General features: G+C 43.9%; 2 protein-coding genes across 2 annotated transcripts in view; one reads left to right on the plus strand and one right to left on the minus strand.

Moving 5' to 3' along the window:
* BOB1 (HSP20-like chaperones superfamily protein) overlaps positions 1 to 17,451 on the minus strand; it is a 280,817-nt gene that overhangs the window by 48,216 nt on the left and 215,150 nt on the right. The gene's annotated exons all lie outside the window — the stretch shown is intronic.
* On the plus strand, positions 11,659 to 16,507 carry LOC147623655 (ribonucleases P/MRP protein subunit POP1-like). The gene is made up of 9 exons (XM_086820042.1): positions 11,659 to 11,667; positions 13,548 to 13,658; positions 13,768 to 13,968; positions 14,088 to 14,209; positions 14,355 to 14,906; positions 14,988 to 15,096; positions 15,190 to 15,752; positions 15,865 to 15,963; positions 16,069 to 16,507. The coding sequence occupies exons 1-9, from the start codon at positions 11,659 to 11,661 to the stop codon at positions 16,250 to 16,252; spliced, it is 1,950 nt and encodes a 649-aa protein (XP_086676168.1). The 3' UTR covers positions 16,253 to 16,507.

The raw sequence follows: 17,451 nt of genomic DNA on the forward strand, positions 1-17,451 counted from the left end.
TGAAGCTAAATGCTATCTTGAAAGCAGTTTTATGTACATTCTCAGACACCACACGTACTTGATGCATAGTTGCCAGGCGTTTCATGAAACGCGTTTCAAAAACGTTACATTCAAATCCCAGACGTTTCAAAAACATTTCATACAAAAAGGGGAGGTACAGGTCCCAAAATTTATGTACAAGTTTATAATATGTAAAAATATGTTGCCTTCCTTGCAAAACAATATTAAACATGCATCATTTACACGTTAAAACATGTTTACAAGTTAAAACTGAAGAATTTGGATAAAAAATGCTTAAATCGTACAGTTCCCAGGTGGACACGAATGAAACGTGTTTCATTCGTATGAAACATTTATGAAACATTTCGCATGTTTCATGAAACACGTTTCGTTTCATTCTTGTCTGCACAATACACCACACTAGGGGCCAGAAGATGGGCTGACCCCCCCTCCCCTCTCTCTTTATGGTTAGATTACCAAAAAGAAGTCTGCTTCCAAATACAACTTTGTGGGTGTCCAGGGATTCTCCACTGGCTAGCACCTATTTCTTCCAGTACAGTATGAAAACAAAACAAAACATATGCTGAATTTTATGTTTACAAGTATACCCACTCTTGAGATCAATTCGGCTAAAGCATGCTGATCCATCCAACTTGTAAAGGATGTCGTCTATGCGTGGAATCAGAAACTGATTCTTGATGGTGAGCTTATTCAAAGCTCTATAATCGACACACATATGAAAAGATCCATCCTTCTTTTGAACCAAGAGAACGGGTGAACAATATGGGGAAGAGCTTGGTTGAACCAAACTCTTCTCAAGAAGCTCATTTACCTGCTTCATGATCTCCTCTTTTTGAGATGCACTTACACGATAGGATGGCCTATTAGGTAGTGAGCTATCCGGCACAAGATCAATGCGATGATCTTCTGGTCGTACGGATGGCAACTCATCGGCAAAACAATCGTTGTAGTCTTCCAAAAATTTCAGCCTATCATTACTAGGAGTGTTTACATGCGCATTATTTTCTTCAGCACGATCCCATACAAAAATCAAGTACGTAAAAACACTCTTTTTTATTACTTTCTTAATTTGTACATGAGGTACAAGGGAAACGGTATCACCCTCTTCATTAGCATCAATCACATGCTCTTGGCCCTTATGCATGAAGGTGATCCTGTTGGTCTTGTAAGCCTTGCATGGATCAATGCGTGTGTGCCAAGGCTTTCCAAGCAATACATCACAGCCATTCAAAGGCGCTACAAGAAAGTCCTCATGATCTACATATACTTGAATATGTATGCGCAACTTGCCAATAATAGACATAACTTGCACTTATCTACCAATAAAGGCAACCCCTACTTCAATTTGAGGATCCATGTCCTCCACTTCAATATGCAAAGCAACTGCCATCTGTGTAGATATGAAGTTCTCAGTTGCATAATCATCAAACATGAACAAAGTGGGCTGATTCTTAAGCTGTCCCCAAGCTTTACATACAACCTTGTCTTTGCTATCATGTGAAGTGTTGTCTTGCACATCTGGAACCATATGCACATTGGGCTTTGATGCATTTGCATTATCACACTTCTTCTTGTTTTTGGGCATGCATTTGCAATATGCTCAGTGCTACCACAAGCAAAGCATTTTCTCTCGCTCATTTACTGCTTTTTCTACACCGGAGTGAGACCATAGTCTCTCACTTGGAAGGGACGCTTCTTGGTGGACTTATTTTCAGCCTTTGGACCATTTTTTTCTTGGTTTTGGTTCTTTTTAGGTGGCTGTCCATTATTTTGTAGGTTTTGGACAGCCCTCTCTTTGCCTTGGAATGAGGGTTTAGCCTTATTGGATCGACTCAACTTGAGTTTCAATTGCTCGGGTGGTTACGAGTGTAAGGTGTGACCGGGATACATTTGTAGTCCGCTTTGTACACGGGTTGCAATCCTGATTGAAACCTTCTCTTCCTTTCCGCCTCAGTGACACGCATGAGTGGAGACACCTCCAAAAGCACTTTTCAAAACTTTTGCACATATCTATTCACCGTTTCCTCCTCATTTTGCTTCGCCTTATCCCACTTCATTGTTATCTCATTCAATGCATTGTGAGGTAAGAATTGGGCATAGAACCTCTCCTTAACTCTTCCCATGATCTAACAGGATTCGGTGAGAGCTTCTCTGTGAGCCACTAATGGGTAGCAGTGTCTTTCATGAACATGCTTACATGCCGGAGCATGAATTTCTGAGTGAAATCCTCATTACTAAAAGCAAATCAAATTGGGCAATAAAAGCAAGTGTCTTTGATGCATCATATTTCCCATGATATGCGTCAAACTTCACAGATTTGTCTCCGTCTTTAAAGTCACGAGACTTTGATGCATTAGCGTGCATCTCAACATGTTTTTTCGCATGCTTGTCCATTGGACAGCCCCTGTGACTCGCATCATTTTAGGATTAGGCATAGATACATATGCCCTGTAAGCATGAGGCATGGCTGGCCCCTCAACACACATTGGTGCATTCTCACCGGCCCTCACGAGCACACTCGAGGGCACGAGTGGCATGAGAGATACGTGGAATTCTTGCACCAATAGAAAATTGCAGCCCATGTTACATGTGTTGTGCATGCACATTTTCAGCCGGCAATGGCATTCGACATACATTTTGACCACTGCCATAAACATTGCATCCTTCACGGGCTACATAAGGTACACCGACATGGCATGAAGTCGCCGATGATTCCTCTCCAATAACGTGAGGATTCATCCTCTTAGACATAAGTTCTTGTTCGAGCATTTGTGGGGATACCAAGACATGTGGGATGGTTGTCTTTTCTGCATAGGCATCCTCGGTACGAGCCAAGTATGCACGTGCTGCATCCCACGGTTGCATGTGTAACTCTTGAGCAATCATTGTCATTGCATGATCCATATTCTTGGTCTTCAAACGATTATGTACTAATGGATCCTCGTGGCGGTAGAGCTTCAATTCTTCTTGTTGTGCATAAAGAAGAGCCTACATACGAGTAAGTTCAATGCTTAAGGCTATTGTGTAGATTTCTATCTTCTAATCTCTCTATTAACTATTCTAATCACATGATTAAGAACTAGAATGACAGGACTTGAAAGATTAAACCAAAGAACTTGAGTTATTGAATTGCACATGGGAGCCCTCTTTAAATAGGGGCTGAAGAGTTACAATAGAAGAGTCATTGTCCTTGTGCAGGATCATGTCCTTTCATGAATAGATGTGTCTTTAGACTAATAGTCATGAAGTGGTGCGACCCTTCGAGAGGATGTGTCCCTTTACTGATGACCACTCGAGAAGGCACAACTCTTGATGTCATGGCCCTGTGAAAATGGAACAGTACAAGTGTGGGCATGGTGGTTGCAGAGTCAGAATATTTTATGATTCACATGGGGGGTGCCCGGACAGAGTTTAAGATGTGTGGACATCCCTAGGTGTGAAGGGGGGAACTAGAAACATTAAACTTTAATGTTTATTAAAGTTTGCCCCTAGGCCTTAGTGGCCCTAGGGAACTTATTAAAGTTTGGGGCCCTAGGGATTAATTTGGGGAAGAGGGCCACTTTTGGAGTGTTTCTCTCTCTTCTCTCTCTCTCTCTCTTCCCTTTTGGGGAGTCGTGGAGCAAAAAGGATCCTCAAGTGTGGAAAAGCACAAGGAAGGAGGCGGCTACTGTTTTCCGAGTGTTTGCTGCTGTTTTCTTCTGTATAATCAGCTGTACTTCCCACGTGTGCAGTCCGTACAGCACTGTACGACTGCAAGTACAGGCTGCTGCTGAAATCTGTTGCAAGTGTTCTTCTTCTCTGCTGGATTCTCTGCGCACAGGCCTTGTGCAGGCTGTACCAGCAAGTACACAGCCCGTACCATACTGTACGACTACCGTACAGTGTACGGACAGTCAGGTACAGCAAGTACAACTGCTGTAGGCGGCGTAAACAGGTGCGGGACAGAACTGTGCACTCAGATTCAGGCAGGTACAAGAGTGGACAGCAGGCTGTTTGTGCAAGTACAACTCCTGGCACGTATCCCGAGGTGGTACAGACAGGTACAGTGCTGATTTTCAGATCTGCATTTTCAAGGACAGCATAAGAGTGAACATCAGGAGGAGGATACAGGCAAGTACAAGCACATGTGTGAAGCAGGATTGTGGATACAAGTGCCTGCAAGTACAGATTGGTGCTGTTGCTTCCTCCAGTGCTGTTTCACGAGCTGAACTTGGTAAGCCTTGTTTCTGTTCATCTATCTCTCTTTCTACTGCTTGATGTCTGTTGCAGATATGAGTTATCTGGCCCCTTGTGAGAGGAGGGGTATGGCAGATTGACAAGGGTTGAGACAGAGTTTGGACAGCACATGTATGTTTGAGCTGAGATGATGTATCATGCACTTGAGTTATGCCAGATGTATGCCCATGGCTGGCCTGCTTAGTGATCTTGGCTGATCAGAGGGAGGCACAGTGTGTTATTGTGGAACACAGATTTGTGTGCGTAGATCCTCTGTGCTGAGAAGGATTTGTGGGCCGTCAGATTGGACTTACAGGTGTAAACTCTTGGCTGATCTTTGTGTTGTACTCAGCCATTCATATTATTATAATTGAATAAAGAAATACCGCAAGGGGCGCCAAGTTTTGGGGCCAACAGGTGTCGCTGTGTTTTCAGATTTGGGCACTCTAGCTCCAATCTGCTTTGTTTCACATCTAGACTACAAGAGGACGGGTGATTGCTAATCTACCGCACTCTAGTTTTCCATCAGAGGCCGGTTTCAAGGTTCCGTTGCCGGGACCAATCATCAACTTTCTGAAGGGGGTGAGCTCGTGGTTGCTTTGAAGAAAGCCATCGCTGAAAATTCAGCAAACATGTCTGATACAGAGGATGAGTACTTCTATCATGAAGAAGAAGAGCAAGAGACTTCTCCTGAAAGAGATGTATCTGAGGATATTTTTGTAGGAGAACAGGCTGCAGATGTTGAGCCTTATGAGGATGTAACACAACCAGAAGATGTGCATGGTAAAGAGGATGATGATGCTCGGTTCAAAGATCGCTTGGCTAGTGTTATGGATACTTTTATGCAGCTCACACAGAGTGAGAGATTTGCTGAATTTTTGAGATCTCGCACAGAGCCCCGCACAGAGCCCCAGAAAAAGAAGAAGAAGGTTCGTTCAAAGAATCTTCCACAGGGTCATAGTGGTGCCATCCCACAGGAACCATCTTTTGGCCAGTTTCCGAATATGCAGCATGCTTATGGTGCAATCTCTCAGAGTTCCTTCTATGGACAGCCACCTATTCCTCAGCAGAATATGCATCGAGGTTATTTTGGTGGTGGCTCGGTGTTCCAATCCATGACTGGGGGTTATCCTCAGGGAGGCATGGGTATGTATGGGCCTTTTGGAGCCAATTTTCAGCCTGGCATGCAAGGGAATATGTATGGTGGTATGCAGTCCGGTATGGCTGGAAATATGTTTGCAGGCATGCAACCTGGGATGCAAGGCAATATGTTTGGTGGCATGCAGCCAGGTATGCATAATGGAATGTATGGAAACATGGCTGGAATGTATGGTATGCGTGGCATGGGAATGGGAAATGTTGACCCAATGATGGGTATGAATGTTGGGGGCAGCAATCTTACGAAACCACTTCCATATGATAATCTAACGCCTATGGGAAAGGCGAAAGATTACAAGGAAGGGGGAGCTGCAGTGAAGTTTGACACTTTCAGTGGGGCCAAGGATAAATTGAAGGCACTTACCTTTTTACAGCAGTTTGATGCTGCTTTTTCTGGTGGGAATTACACAGAGTCCTCTAAGGTGAGGAAAGCTGCCACTTTTCTCAAGGGCAATGCTTTGCAGTGGTGGTCTACTCTTCTTTTGCAGGGCATAGCACCCACCACATGGGTCCAATTCAAACAGGTTTTCTCTTCCGTATGGCTCACATCTACATTTGAGGTGGATGTTATGACCGCATGGCACAAGCTGGATGCTTCAAAGTGTGATATAACAAGAAGTTTTGGGAAGCTCTACTCCCAGTGACTTCTTATCGTGCCGTGCCGTTATCTGAGCAGGTAGAGAAGTATTGTTGTGGGCTGCCCAAGGAGGTACGAGATTATTGTATAAAGACAAGGAGTAACGAACATGTCACAGATGATTGAAAATGCTATGACAGCTAATGCGTTACTCACAGGAGGTTCATCTGGGTTTAAAGGCAGTAAGAAATTGAGCAAGAAAGCTGAAAAATTTGGGCATGCTTCTCGTGATGCTAAAGGGTCTACAGAGACAAAGTATAAGAAGTTGCCAATGCCCAAGAGGACTTCTGAGGAAAGACAGGCTTTGAGAGATGCTCAAAAGTGTTTTTACTATACTGAAGAGGGACATGTGATAGCCTATGAGAGTAGAGTTTTGCAAGATGCCGAGAAGCATTTACAGGTTTATGAGAAAGAGATGTTGGCTGTAATTCACGCTCTTTCTACTTGGAAACACTACTTGCTTGGGGCTGATTTCACTGTGCAGACAGATCATCAGACCTTGCGATATTTCCTCACGCAGACCAAGCTTTCAGAGAAGCATATGCGTTGGGCAAACTTTTTGTCAATGTTTCACTTCCAGATTGTGCATGTGGAAGGCAAAAAGAATGTAGTGGCAGATGCTTTGTCACGCAAGCCACAGGTCTCTGCAGTTTCACTTGCTTATTATCATGAGCTTGATGAAATGAAAGAGCAGTATGCCCATGATGAGGACTTTGAAAGGTTGTATGATCAGATGTTTGAGGGTCAGCGGCATGAGCATTATACTCTCAGAGATGGGTTTTTATTGATGCATGGCAGACTGTGTGTTACCAGGCCATTGCGACTCAAGGTTATGATTGAAAGTCATGCTCCACCGTATGCAGGTCATAGAGGAATTGACGCCACGGTCAAAGCAGTGGAGACTTTCTTTTATTGGCCAACCTTGAGAAGAGATGTTGACGCCTTAGTGAGGCAATGCATCGTATGTCAGAAGGTAAAGTTTGACCGTCAGAAGACACCAGGGTTATTACAACCTTTACCTATTCCGGATAGACCTTGGGAGAGCATTGCCATGGATTTTGTATTTGATCTTCCACGGACACAAACGGGAAATGATGGCATCTGGACTATCATATGCTGGTTCAGTAAGCAGGCACATTTCATTCCCGTGCGGAAGACAATTAAAGTGGATCATATGGTGAAGTTGTTCATGGCGAACATCTTCAAGTATCATGGCTTGCCTACGTCTATCATTAGTGACCGTGATCCACGGATGACGAGTTTGTTTTGGAGAGGGTTGTTTGACAACATGGGTATAACTCTCAAGTTTTCATCGTCATTTCATCCACAGACAGATGGTCAGTCAGAAGAGGCTAACTCTACAGTGTTGGATCTTCTCAAATGTTATGTGTCAGAGCACAAGCAACAATGGGAAAAATATCTTCCTTTGGTGGAGTTTGCATATAACAACACTGTACATAGCTCGACAGGCAAGGCGCCTTTTGAGATTGTAGAAGGAGGGAAGAAGGTTCCACCCATTTTGCATATAAAGGATAAGATCTTTGAGGCTGATTAGTATGTGGAGAGCTTGGATGAAGCTTATCGGAGAGTTAAGTTGGCCCTCCAGAAAACTCAGCAGAAGCAAAAGAAAGCCGCAGACCGTCACAGACGTGATTTACAGTTTGCATTGGGTAATTGGGTTCTTTTGCGCTTTGAAAAGGCTAGACTCAAGAAGATGAAGGGTAAAGAGCGCTTATTCCCTAAGTTGAGCATGCGATATTATGGGCCTTTTCAGGTTTTGGAAAAGATTGGTGAGGTAACCTATCGTTTGAAGTTACCAGATCACTGGAGGATTCACAATGCATTTCACGTGAGTCTTCTTAGACCTTTCCGTGGGGATGTGCCTGAGGATGTATCAGATGAGGCTCAGCCGGAAGTTGAGGAACTTGATGAGGTTCTGATTCCAGAGCAGATACTGGCACATAAAGAAAGGAAGGTACGAGGTAAAGTTTCCCGTCGCTATCTTGTGAAGTTCAAGAACTATTCACCGATGGATGCGAAGTGGATGGAGGAAGGTGACTTAACAGATTCACTTCAGGTTTTGCAGCTTTATCTCGATGCCTTTGAGTTAGAGCCGACTCTTATTGTGGCTCATTCAGGTTCAGCAGAGCATGGGTCTGGAGCATTACCTGATGCTCAAGAGGGGGGTAGCACCTCCACTCCCTTGATACAGACAGGCTCAGATGACATCTAGAGGTCGCTTGTTGCAGTTTTTCACTCACCCGAAGGTACTGAGGCTGACAGTATATCTGTTTATGGGACTTCTATGATATATGTGTACTAGTCACATGGAGATTTTTGTGGATATGTATGGTTCAGAGTGGTATACAACTTGGACCATTACTATGCCATTGGTTTGCAGTGAATGTTGATACATGTGTATGGATTAGAGAGATTGGGACGCTGATCTTGCCATATTGTATATTTCACTTTGGATATTTTGATGCATCACCAGAATGCAATCGAGGACGCTTGCCATTTTTCAAGAGGGGGGTATGTCATGGCCTTGTGAAAATGGAACAGTACAAGTGTGGGCATGGTGGTTGCAGAGTCAGAATATTTTATGATTCACATGGGGGGTGCCCGGACAGAGTTTAAGATGTGTGGACATCCCTAGGTGTGAAGGGGGGAACTAGAAACATTAAACTTTAATGTTTATTAAAGTTTGCCCCTAGGCCTTAGTGGCCCTAGGGAACTTATTAAAGTTTGGGGCCCTAGGGATTAATTTGGGGAAGAGGGCCACTTTTGGAGTGTTTCTCTCTCTTCTCTCTCTCTCTCTTCCCTTTTGGGGAGTGGAAAAGCACAAGGAAGGAGGCGGCTGCTGTTTTCTGAGTGTTTGCTGCTGTTTTCTTCTGTATAATCAGCTGTACTTCCCACGTGTGCAGTCCGTACAGCACTGTACGACTGCAAGTACAGGCTGCTGCTGAAATCTGCTGCAAGTGTTCTTCTTCTCTGCTGGATTCTCTGCGCACAGGCCCTGTGCAGGCTATACCAGCAAGTACACAGCCCGTACCATACTGTACGACTGCCGTACAGTGTACGGACAGTCAGGTACAGCAAGTACAACTGCTGCAGGCGGCGTAAACAGGTGCTGGACAGAACTGTGTACTCAGATTCAGGCAGGTACAAGAGTGGACAGCAGGCTATTTGTGCAAGTACAACTCCTGGCACGTATCCCGAGGTGGTACAGACGGGTACAGTGCTGGTTTTCAGATCTGTATTTTCAAGGACAGCATAAGAGTGAACATCAGGAGGAGGATACAGGCAAGTACAAGCACATGTGTGAAGCAGGATTGTGGATACAAGTGCCTGCAAGTACAGATTGGTGCTGTTGCTTCCTCCAGTGCTGTTTCACGAGCTGAACTTGGTAAGCCTTGTTTCTGTTCATCTATCTCTCTTTCTACTGCTTGATGTCTGTTGCAGATATGAGTTATCTGGCCCCTTGTGAGAGGAGGGGTATGGCAGATTGACAAGGGTTGAGACAGAGTTTGGACAGCACATGTATGTTTGAGCTGAGATGATGTATCATGCACTTGAGTTATGCCAGATGTATGCCCATGGCTGGCCTGCTTAGTGATCTTGGCTGATCAGAGGGAGGCACAGTGTGTTATTGTGGAACACAGATCTGTGTGCATAGATCCTCTGTGCTGAGAAGGATTTGTGGGCCGTCAGATTGGACTTACAGGTGTAAACTCTTGGCTGATCTTTGTGTTGTATTCAGCCATTCATATTATTATAATTGAATAAAGAAATACCGCAAGGGGCGCCAAGTTTTGGGGCCAACAGGTGTCGCTGTGTTTTCAGATTTGGGCACTCTAGCTCCAATCTGCTTTGTTTCACATCTAGACTACAAGAGGACGGGTGATTGCTAATCTACCGCACTCTGGTTTTCCATCAGAGGCCGGTTTCACTTTACTAATGAATAATAATATTATTAGTCACAAATCATGACAGCTATGGACTCTCCTTTCTGCATTTCCTCTTTGCCACGGGACGGTTGTCCCACATGTTCGTGTTTCCTAATGTGCACCACATGAGTTTGCTCTTCTTGTGAAGCATTGGAAGCATGCATTTCATTGTCCCCGCCTCCTGTGTTAGCATCTCCAACGTTCACTGTTGTCTGTCTGCAGTGTTCTAAGTGTAGAGCTAGCTAGTGTTCACGGTGATCTTCTTTCACGATAGAAGTGAAAGAGAACCGTATGCTCTGATACTAATGTAACTTGGTTGAACACAATTGCAAGTCCAGCAGGTCGTGCCGTGACAGACTCAACTACGTGTCCAAGAGATAGAGATATAGAGAGAGGGGAGAGAGAGAAGGGAATAGGGATCTTGCACAATACACTATATTGAGCGGGGAACATGCTCCACCCCCTTTCAGGAATTTATTCAGGAACAATCCACGGGCACGTTGGCCAGTGTCAATACAATCAATGAATACAAAACAAACAGATATGCCGATGTAGGATATCCAAGTCGATGTCGCTGTCGAGGCAAGAGATCTCTGATGCCGAGCACACCATGGGGATGACCCGCAAGTATCTCTCACCGGGCTAGTACCAAATCTAATATCCAAATCCAAATCCAATGAATCCAAGTCCAAGTCCAAGTCCAAGTCCAAGTCTAAATCCAAGTCCAAGTCCAAGTCCAAGTCCGGATCCAAGTTCAGATTCAAATCCAAGTCTGGATCCAAATCCAAATCCAAGTTCAGATCCAAATCCAAGTCCAAGTTCCATAACCAAGTTTCATGTTCATGTCCACGCTTCATGCCCAAACTATATGTCCACATTCCATGTTTATGTCCAAGCTTCATGTTCCATGCCCAAGCTCTTTGCCCAAGTTCTCCATGTCCAAGCTCTATGTCCAAGTTCATATCCAAGTTCAAATCCAAGTTCAAGTAGTCCAAGTTCTCCATGAGTAATCTCCACAACTCCTACAACCTTTTTGATGAAGAAAACCATGGAAAAGCTCTTTCTGGCAAGAAAACTGATATAAAACTTGTTTTAATGGTTTTGGGCGATAAAAACCTCCAAAAAGCAGTTTTTAGGGTTTTTGGAGCAGTTTTAGGGTTTTTGAAAATTTTAGGGTTTCTGAAATTTCTGTTCATACATGTTGCTCCATACAGCCCCGTACACGCGTCCATATTGCCCATGCATATGTCCATAGAAGTCTAGGCTTACCGCACATCTGAAAAGCAAGTTGGAGAAGGTGTTGATGGCGAAGAAGAAGCTCTCCATGATCATAATGATGCCCACACACTCCACGATCTCCTTCAATCTTCAATGATCTTGTTCATGGTACTGCAAGAGAAGTTGTTACAGGACTGAATATTTTACCTTTTTTTCTTAAGCATTGTGATTATGTTTAATCTTGTTTAGCATTCACTGATCATGTTAATCCTACACGTGTGTGGATGCAGATACATGTTTGGGGTGTGTGTGTGTGTGTGTTCATGTGTGTGCATGATCATATGTTTGTTCATGCATGTTTTTGGTCTTTCTCCTAGAGCAGCAGCTGAGGCATCTTGTGGGTCTGCCCAGTCAGCAGCTGACATGGCATTGCCTCGTGGCAGCTGACACAGTAAAGCTGACATGGCGCATGTGTGCAAGCACTGACGTGGCAGGCACATGCACGTGTGGCTGACTGCAGGTGAGTCGACTGGCTGCAGGCGCTGACGTGTAGATGGCTGGCTGCAAGCGCTGCCACTTGTCATAGGTGGCCTATAGCAAGCAGTCCTACAGGCGCACAAGTGAAGCGAAGGATGGCTGCAGGTGCACATGGTGGCAGGCTGCCATGTAGGCGGGCAGGCGTACAAGCGAAGGAGAGAAGCGAGGCGAAGGCGCTGGGTAAAAGGGCCTATAAAAGGCGCATATTGGATAGATTCATTCAACTCCTTTTGAGTTGGGTCCTTAGACTAGGATTATTTTGGGTGATTCCCACCTTTTTATATATGAGGCAGCCTAGGGCTGTAGACTGGGTATCTTTTTGTACCATATGAATGTACTGAATTTCCAGCTATCTCTCTCTCTACTCTCCCTTCTGTCTGCTTTTTTGCATCAGCATGTTCTCAGTGGTGTTTAGGGCTGAAAGAAGACCCCAGAGCTTCCGCGTGTTACAAAACCACAAGAGAAGGGTATTATCAAAGCCTGGAGGTAAAGAAGAGCAAGACTTGTACCTGCGGTGCTGCTGGTGTTTTTTGTGAAGAATCAAGCGGGGATACCCTTGGGAAGTGATGGGCACTTACCTAAGGTGGTAATCAGCTATTGGATAGTTGGATCTTGGAAAGATGGGCTTCCATCTCTTAAGGATTGCCAGGAAATCTTTGAGGGTGGTGCTGGGCACCTTGTTGCTTGTGGTAGCTAGGCTACTTGCAAGCTAGCTGATTGATTGATTTGTTTTCATTCAAAGTTTTTGGAAGAAAGGGTGGTGCATGCCTGGACCAAGCTACCCGTTCAATGTACTTGTATAAGAATACTCCCTTAAGGCAATAGAATTTACCTTCCAAGTTTTTTTTTTTTGGGGGGGGGGGGGTGTTGGGGCAGCCCATCTTCTGGTCCCTAATGTTGCGTCATCACTACAGTTAGTTTTGTGAAGAGTTTTCATGTGGATGCCTTGCTATGGTATATCATAGATGTGTTTCTTGATTCATGGCTATGTATATGGTAACTTAACCATAATGATGAAGTTCAGTCTTTTAATAAGTGTAAGCACGCTTCTGTCTTGTGACAAAAAGATTATACTTTGATAAATACTTTCAGCCCCTTTGTTCTTGACAATGTATAGCACACCACTGGGGCAGCCTCTGGAATTTCTTGTTGTTGCATCTGGGTCTCTTTCAACATCCAAATCTCCTCCTCCTGGTGATTCACCTTTGCTGCCAATTCTTCAATCTTGTTATTCTTGCCCTGTATCTCCTTGTGGAGGCCTTCCAACTGTTTTTCATGTTGGTTCAGGACCCTGTCCAGCACCTTCTTCTGTTCGCCCAGCGCCTTCTTGGTGTTGTCCTGATGTATGCCTCCAGTTCTTGTAGGTTCATTGTGGCTACTTCCCCCTAGTTGTTGCCTTGGGGGCCTGAGAAAGGGTGGAAATGGTGGGTGGGAAAAAGGAGGCGGAGGGGGGTGCACACAGCAGCATAGCGCAAAACAGAGCAACACACAAATGTTGGTGAGTTGGGTACTAACCCTAATATTAATGTCTAATTGAGTGTGTTTACACAAAAGCCCAATAACTATGTCCAAACTTGGCTGCTCATTGGTTGCCTGGACAATATTATAATGAACTGGCACAATAGCCATGTACTTGACCTTTGAGTGCACGTCACTCACTAGAGAGTGTTCATGTGACAAAATCTTTCATGCCATAGCTTGCTTGTGCCCATACCAGCTTGGGCAAATGCATAGTATTAATGATGGTCTGTCAAACCTTGAGTACTGTGCTGAGTGAATAATCGTATAACATTGCCTTTTTGGTGTTATTACAGGAAAGGATATTTCAAATTATGCAACTTATGCTTGAGTCACCCCCAGCTATTGACCCTAACTGCGAAGCAGCACAATCAGAGTTCTCTTGGAGATGCTTTACAACAGCTGTTGTAGGTTTCTCTTTTTGTGAAGCACTCAATAGGTGTTACTTCTCTGCTCACCACACTACTGTTGTCTTCTGTCTTCTTACGTAGAGAATCTGCTTCTGAATTTTGACAGCTACATCATGTTGGGCAAGCTCCGTACAAGCTTATTGCCCCGGTTCTTCTGGTGTGGAAACCGGTCATGTCTGGATCGGGCACTCCATTTTGTGCAGCAGAAAAAAGTGAACATCTGAAAGAAAGAGACCTCTGGCTGTGGGTTCATGCTGCTGCTTTTGAGGAAGCATTTGAGGCCCTACAGGCCATTTGCTGCAAACTGGTATAAAGATATTATTATCGGTAATGTGTGGGCATAGTCTCAGAGCTTAATACTTGAAATCTCCTCTTTGAATTTAGTGTTTTGATGCTGCTCGTCTTACGTGATTCACATGTTTGCAGAATGAGGAGTTTGGTGATGGCTTAGTTCATTGTTTCTCAAGGAGAGGAGATTTGGGTCGGTTGGACCTTATAGGTGAAGAGTCTTTTGAGGTCTTACGAAAGGTTCTTTTCCCTGTTTACAGGTGATTCCTAGGGGTTGGTGTTTGTTGTATGAAGGGCATGGAAAAATGTATGGGCTGCTTGTATTATTATGTTTTTCTTGTTTTCCTCTATTGTACTTCTTGTTCTAGTTGTTTTCAGAGTCTTTTGGCCTTTTCTTATCGTCAGGGACCAACAGGGCAAGTGTAGGAAGCTCTATGAACTTTCTGAAGTGATGATGCCAAATGAACGCAAAGGAAAGGTGGTTGTAAACATGGAGGTATCCGATCCACGGCAGAAGCAAAGTGAGAGATACTTGGCTCTTGATCCCTCTCTCATCCCTTCTTTTATGAGTTCTGAAGCTAAAAGCAGCAAAACACAAGTGCCACCTGAAGGAGTTAACAAGATCATACAGGGAGCTACACAGCCCGAGCAGGAAGCTTCTGAATCAACATCGGAGGTGAATATGGAAGAACAGACACAGGAATACTGCTGTAATTTCAAAGCCATTGATGCTCTGTGGGCATGTGAATCCAACTCTTTTAGTGGAAAACTCATGCCACCTGTAAGGGAAAAGTTCCTCAGTAGGATGCGGCATGTGGATCGGTTGGCTTCTTTCGGGTTTATAAAAGAAGCTGCCAGAAATGGCAGAATGCTGGAAAGAAAGAAAGCTCTCTCTGGAAGGTGTACATGTCCTATAATACTCCTAAAACATGATAGTGAAAAGCCATCAGCATGCGGGTGAGCTTGCATTAAAGTTTGAATGCTTTCTGAGTCTTGTGGGTTTCTTAAACTTGATATGAGTAAACGTTTCATGTGCAGGTGGTCTATTATCCTACCGATGAGCTGGATTTCAGCCTTTTGGGTGCCCCTTGTGTTTGCAGGAGGTCATGTGATTGGTATACGAGAACGACATTGGCTTTACACTGATGTAAGTGGAAAAGTTGCAATAATTGGTATTGTTTAACTGCTGTTTAAGCTGTACCAAAAACTTCCTAATCTGATTAGTATGTGCACGCCACAGGCTGGATCTCCATTGTTTCCGGACGATTTCCCTGATAGTCGTGCCTATGCCGATTTGATGGTTGCCAAGTCTCTGCAAGATGTTAGAGCATTTCCTAAAAGGTCCACTAAGAAGAGGCTGCCAGTATCAGCTTCTGCCTCTGAAAGTGTTCATGAAGAAGCTGTTTATGGCTCTTTCATGCAGCCTCCAACTGGTCCTTCTATGTCTCCTCTAGGATACAAAGGCAATCCACACTCCGATTCAGTGCCACCTGATGTTTCCTTTGTGGCCCGAACTGCAGAAAGACTAGAAATATACCTACAAGCATCCCATCAAATGGGCTTGCTTCTATTTCCAGCACGAATGCAGAGGATGGAGAAATTCAAAACATTGTGCAGGCGGCTTTGTGAAGGTACAGTAGCCTGGCATGCTAAGTCAGAAACACAAGGGACAAGGAGTGTACTTAGGGTTGAAAATTTATGCTTGTTGAGAGTCTCCATACGCCCGTTCCGTAAAGGTGTTGTGGAGTTTGGGGCAACAGTGTATGCTCCCACTATAGAAGATTATGGTACATGGTCTTCCATGTAAGTCATTGCTTTGTCCCTCTTTACTTACAAGAGGGGTTTTTTCACACACCACCTCAATGTAGTGCAAAGTATGAAATAATTGTCTTTACACTAAGGTATTGTGATCCAGGAGGGAGAAGCCAACTGTGACAACTGCACTGGAAGGACATGTGCATGGTAGCTCACGGAGAGCTCTCGGGTTTGTGACTTCAACGGCTCCTCGTGGAAGGTAGATTGTATTGCCATGCTTATTACCTCTTCTGAGATGTCAAATGCTTTCATGTAAAAAGTGTTTCCGAACTATAATAACGGTGATGTGTGTTTCCAAATGCAGCAAGAATGCTGCTGGCATTGCCTTCTGTGATGCTGTGGCATTGGGGCTGGCTCGAGGCCGACAGTGGGTACAGACAACATGGCAGAAAAACGGTGAAATTTTTTTGATTTTTTGCAACCGGGGCTCCAGTACTTCCCGTCCTGCATTTGCCTCCATTTGCCTTGAAGGAGGACCGGACATGTAAAGTCGTGTAGTTTTGTTCAAAACTGTCATTGTTGTAATGTATTTGATAACTTGCTTATGCTTGAAGCACAATTTGTGATCCTGTGAAAACATGCTAAATTTTGGTTATGCTACCACATCTTGTCAATCAGTTATATGTACTCAAAGATCATGACTCAATACCTTGTCATGGGCAAAGTTCATGTATACAATTTGTTATTCTGGTCATCAGTTGGTAGCCCTTGAGAGGGAGTAAAGCATAATCTACACGTTTCATTACATTTCTTTTGGATGCTTGACGCCACCACTTCTAAAGCGCCATCAATGACTCGGAATGAAGTGTAAGAGTTTTTAAAGAGTACGACCCAACCTTGTGGAAAGTACCATGCGAACACTACACACGCATTTGTCATTACAAGACATATACACACGCATTTGTTAATGTTACAAGACATTCACTCTTACACATAACTGAACATATGGTTACACAATCCTTTACATACACTTGGAGGACATGGTCGACATACTAACCTGATTGTAGTATGTATGTGTGCGTGCACACACGCACACACACATACATATACACATAAGTATATACGTGTATACATGTACATGCACATGTATGTGTATGTGTGTATCATAAGTATATAAGTGTATACATGTACATGCACATGTATGTGTGTGTGTGTGTTTATTTGTATATGTTGGTGCCAAAGACGCAAAAATGAAAGTATATTGAATGTATTTCAAGAGCGGGAATGCACGGTATCAGATGGTTGTGGGAGTTGTCATAGTCTCTATGAAATCATGTTGTCAATCGATCGATATGATCGGTTAGTCATTTTGGAACTAGATCGTGGATTGGTCGACATGGTTAACCTACATCCATGTGTTAACCTTGGGCACTATATATAGACTAGTTTGGTAGTCTTTGTTCATCAATGAGTTCGTTGTGTTCAAGCGCTCTTGTAAACAAGATTCCTCTGTCTAGAGTATGTTTAGATCGCCATCAAATCTCCTTACCCGAAGCACATAGGTGGATGGACCATCATTTTGTAAACAAAGTTTTCCATCAATTTATAATCAAGGTTGCAAGTAGCAATATTGTTTACCCTCATTTTCTTTCCACAATTCAATGCTTTGTATTGTAAAGATTTTGCTTCCATTGTTGTATTTTAATACATTAAAACCATCGAAGCACTCATTCCAAAAGATCAAGCT

This window comes from Cibotium barometz, chromosome 26 (genome assembly GCF_041138505.1).
Source record: "Cibotium barometz isolate CiBa-2024 chromosome 26, ASM4113850v1, whole genome shotgun sequence".
Lineage (NCBI taxonomy): Eukaryota > Viridiplantae > Streptophyta > Polypodiopsida > Cyatheales > Cibotiaceae > Cibotium > Cibotium barometz.

Coding starts and splice junctions, on each gene's coding strand:
- LOC147623655 (XM_086820042.1), top strand. Junction 13,659..13,767: donor GATGCTTTACAACAGCTGTT/GTAGGTTTCTCT, acceptor GAATTTTGACAG/CTACATCATGTTGGGCAAGC. Junction 15,964..16,068: donor TCAACGGCTCCTCGTGGAAG/GTAGATTGTATT, acceptor TTCCAAATGCAG/CAAGAATGCTGCTGGCATTG.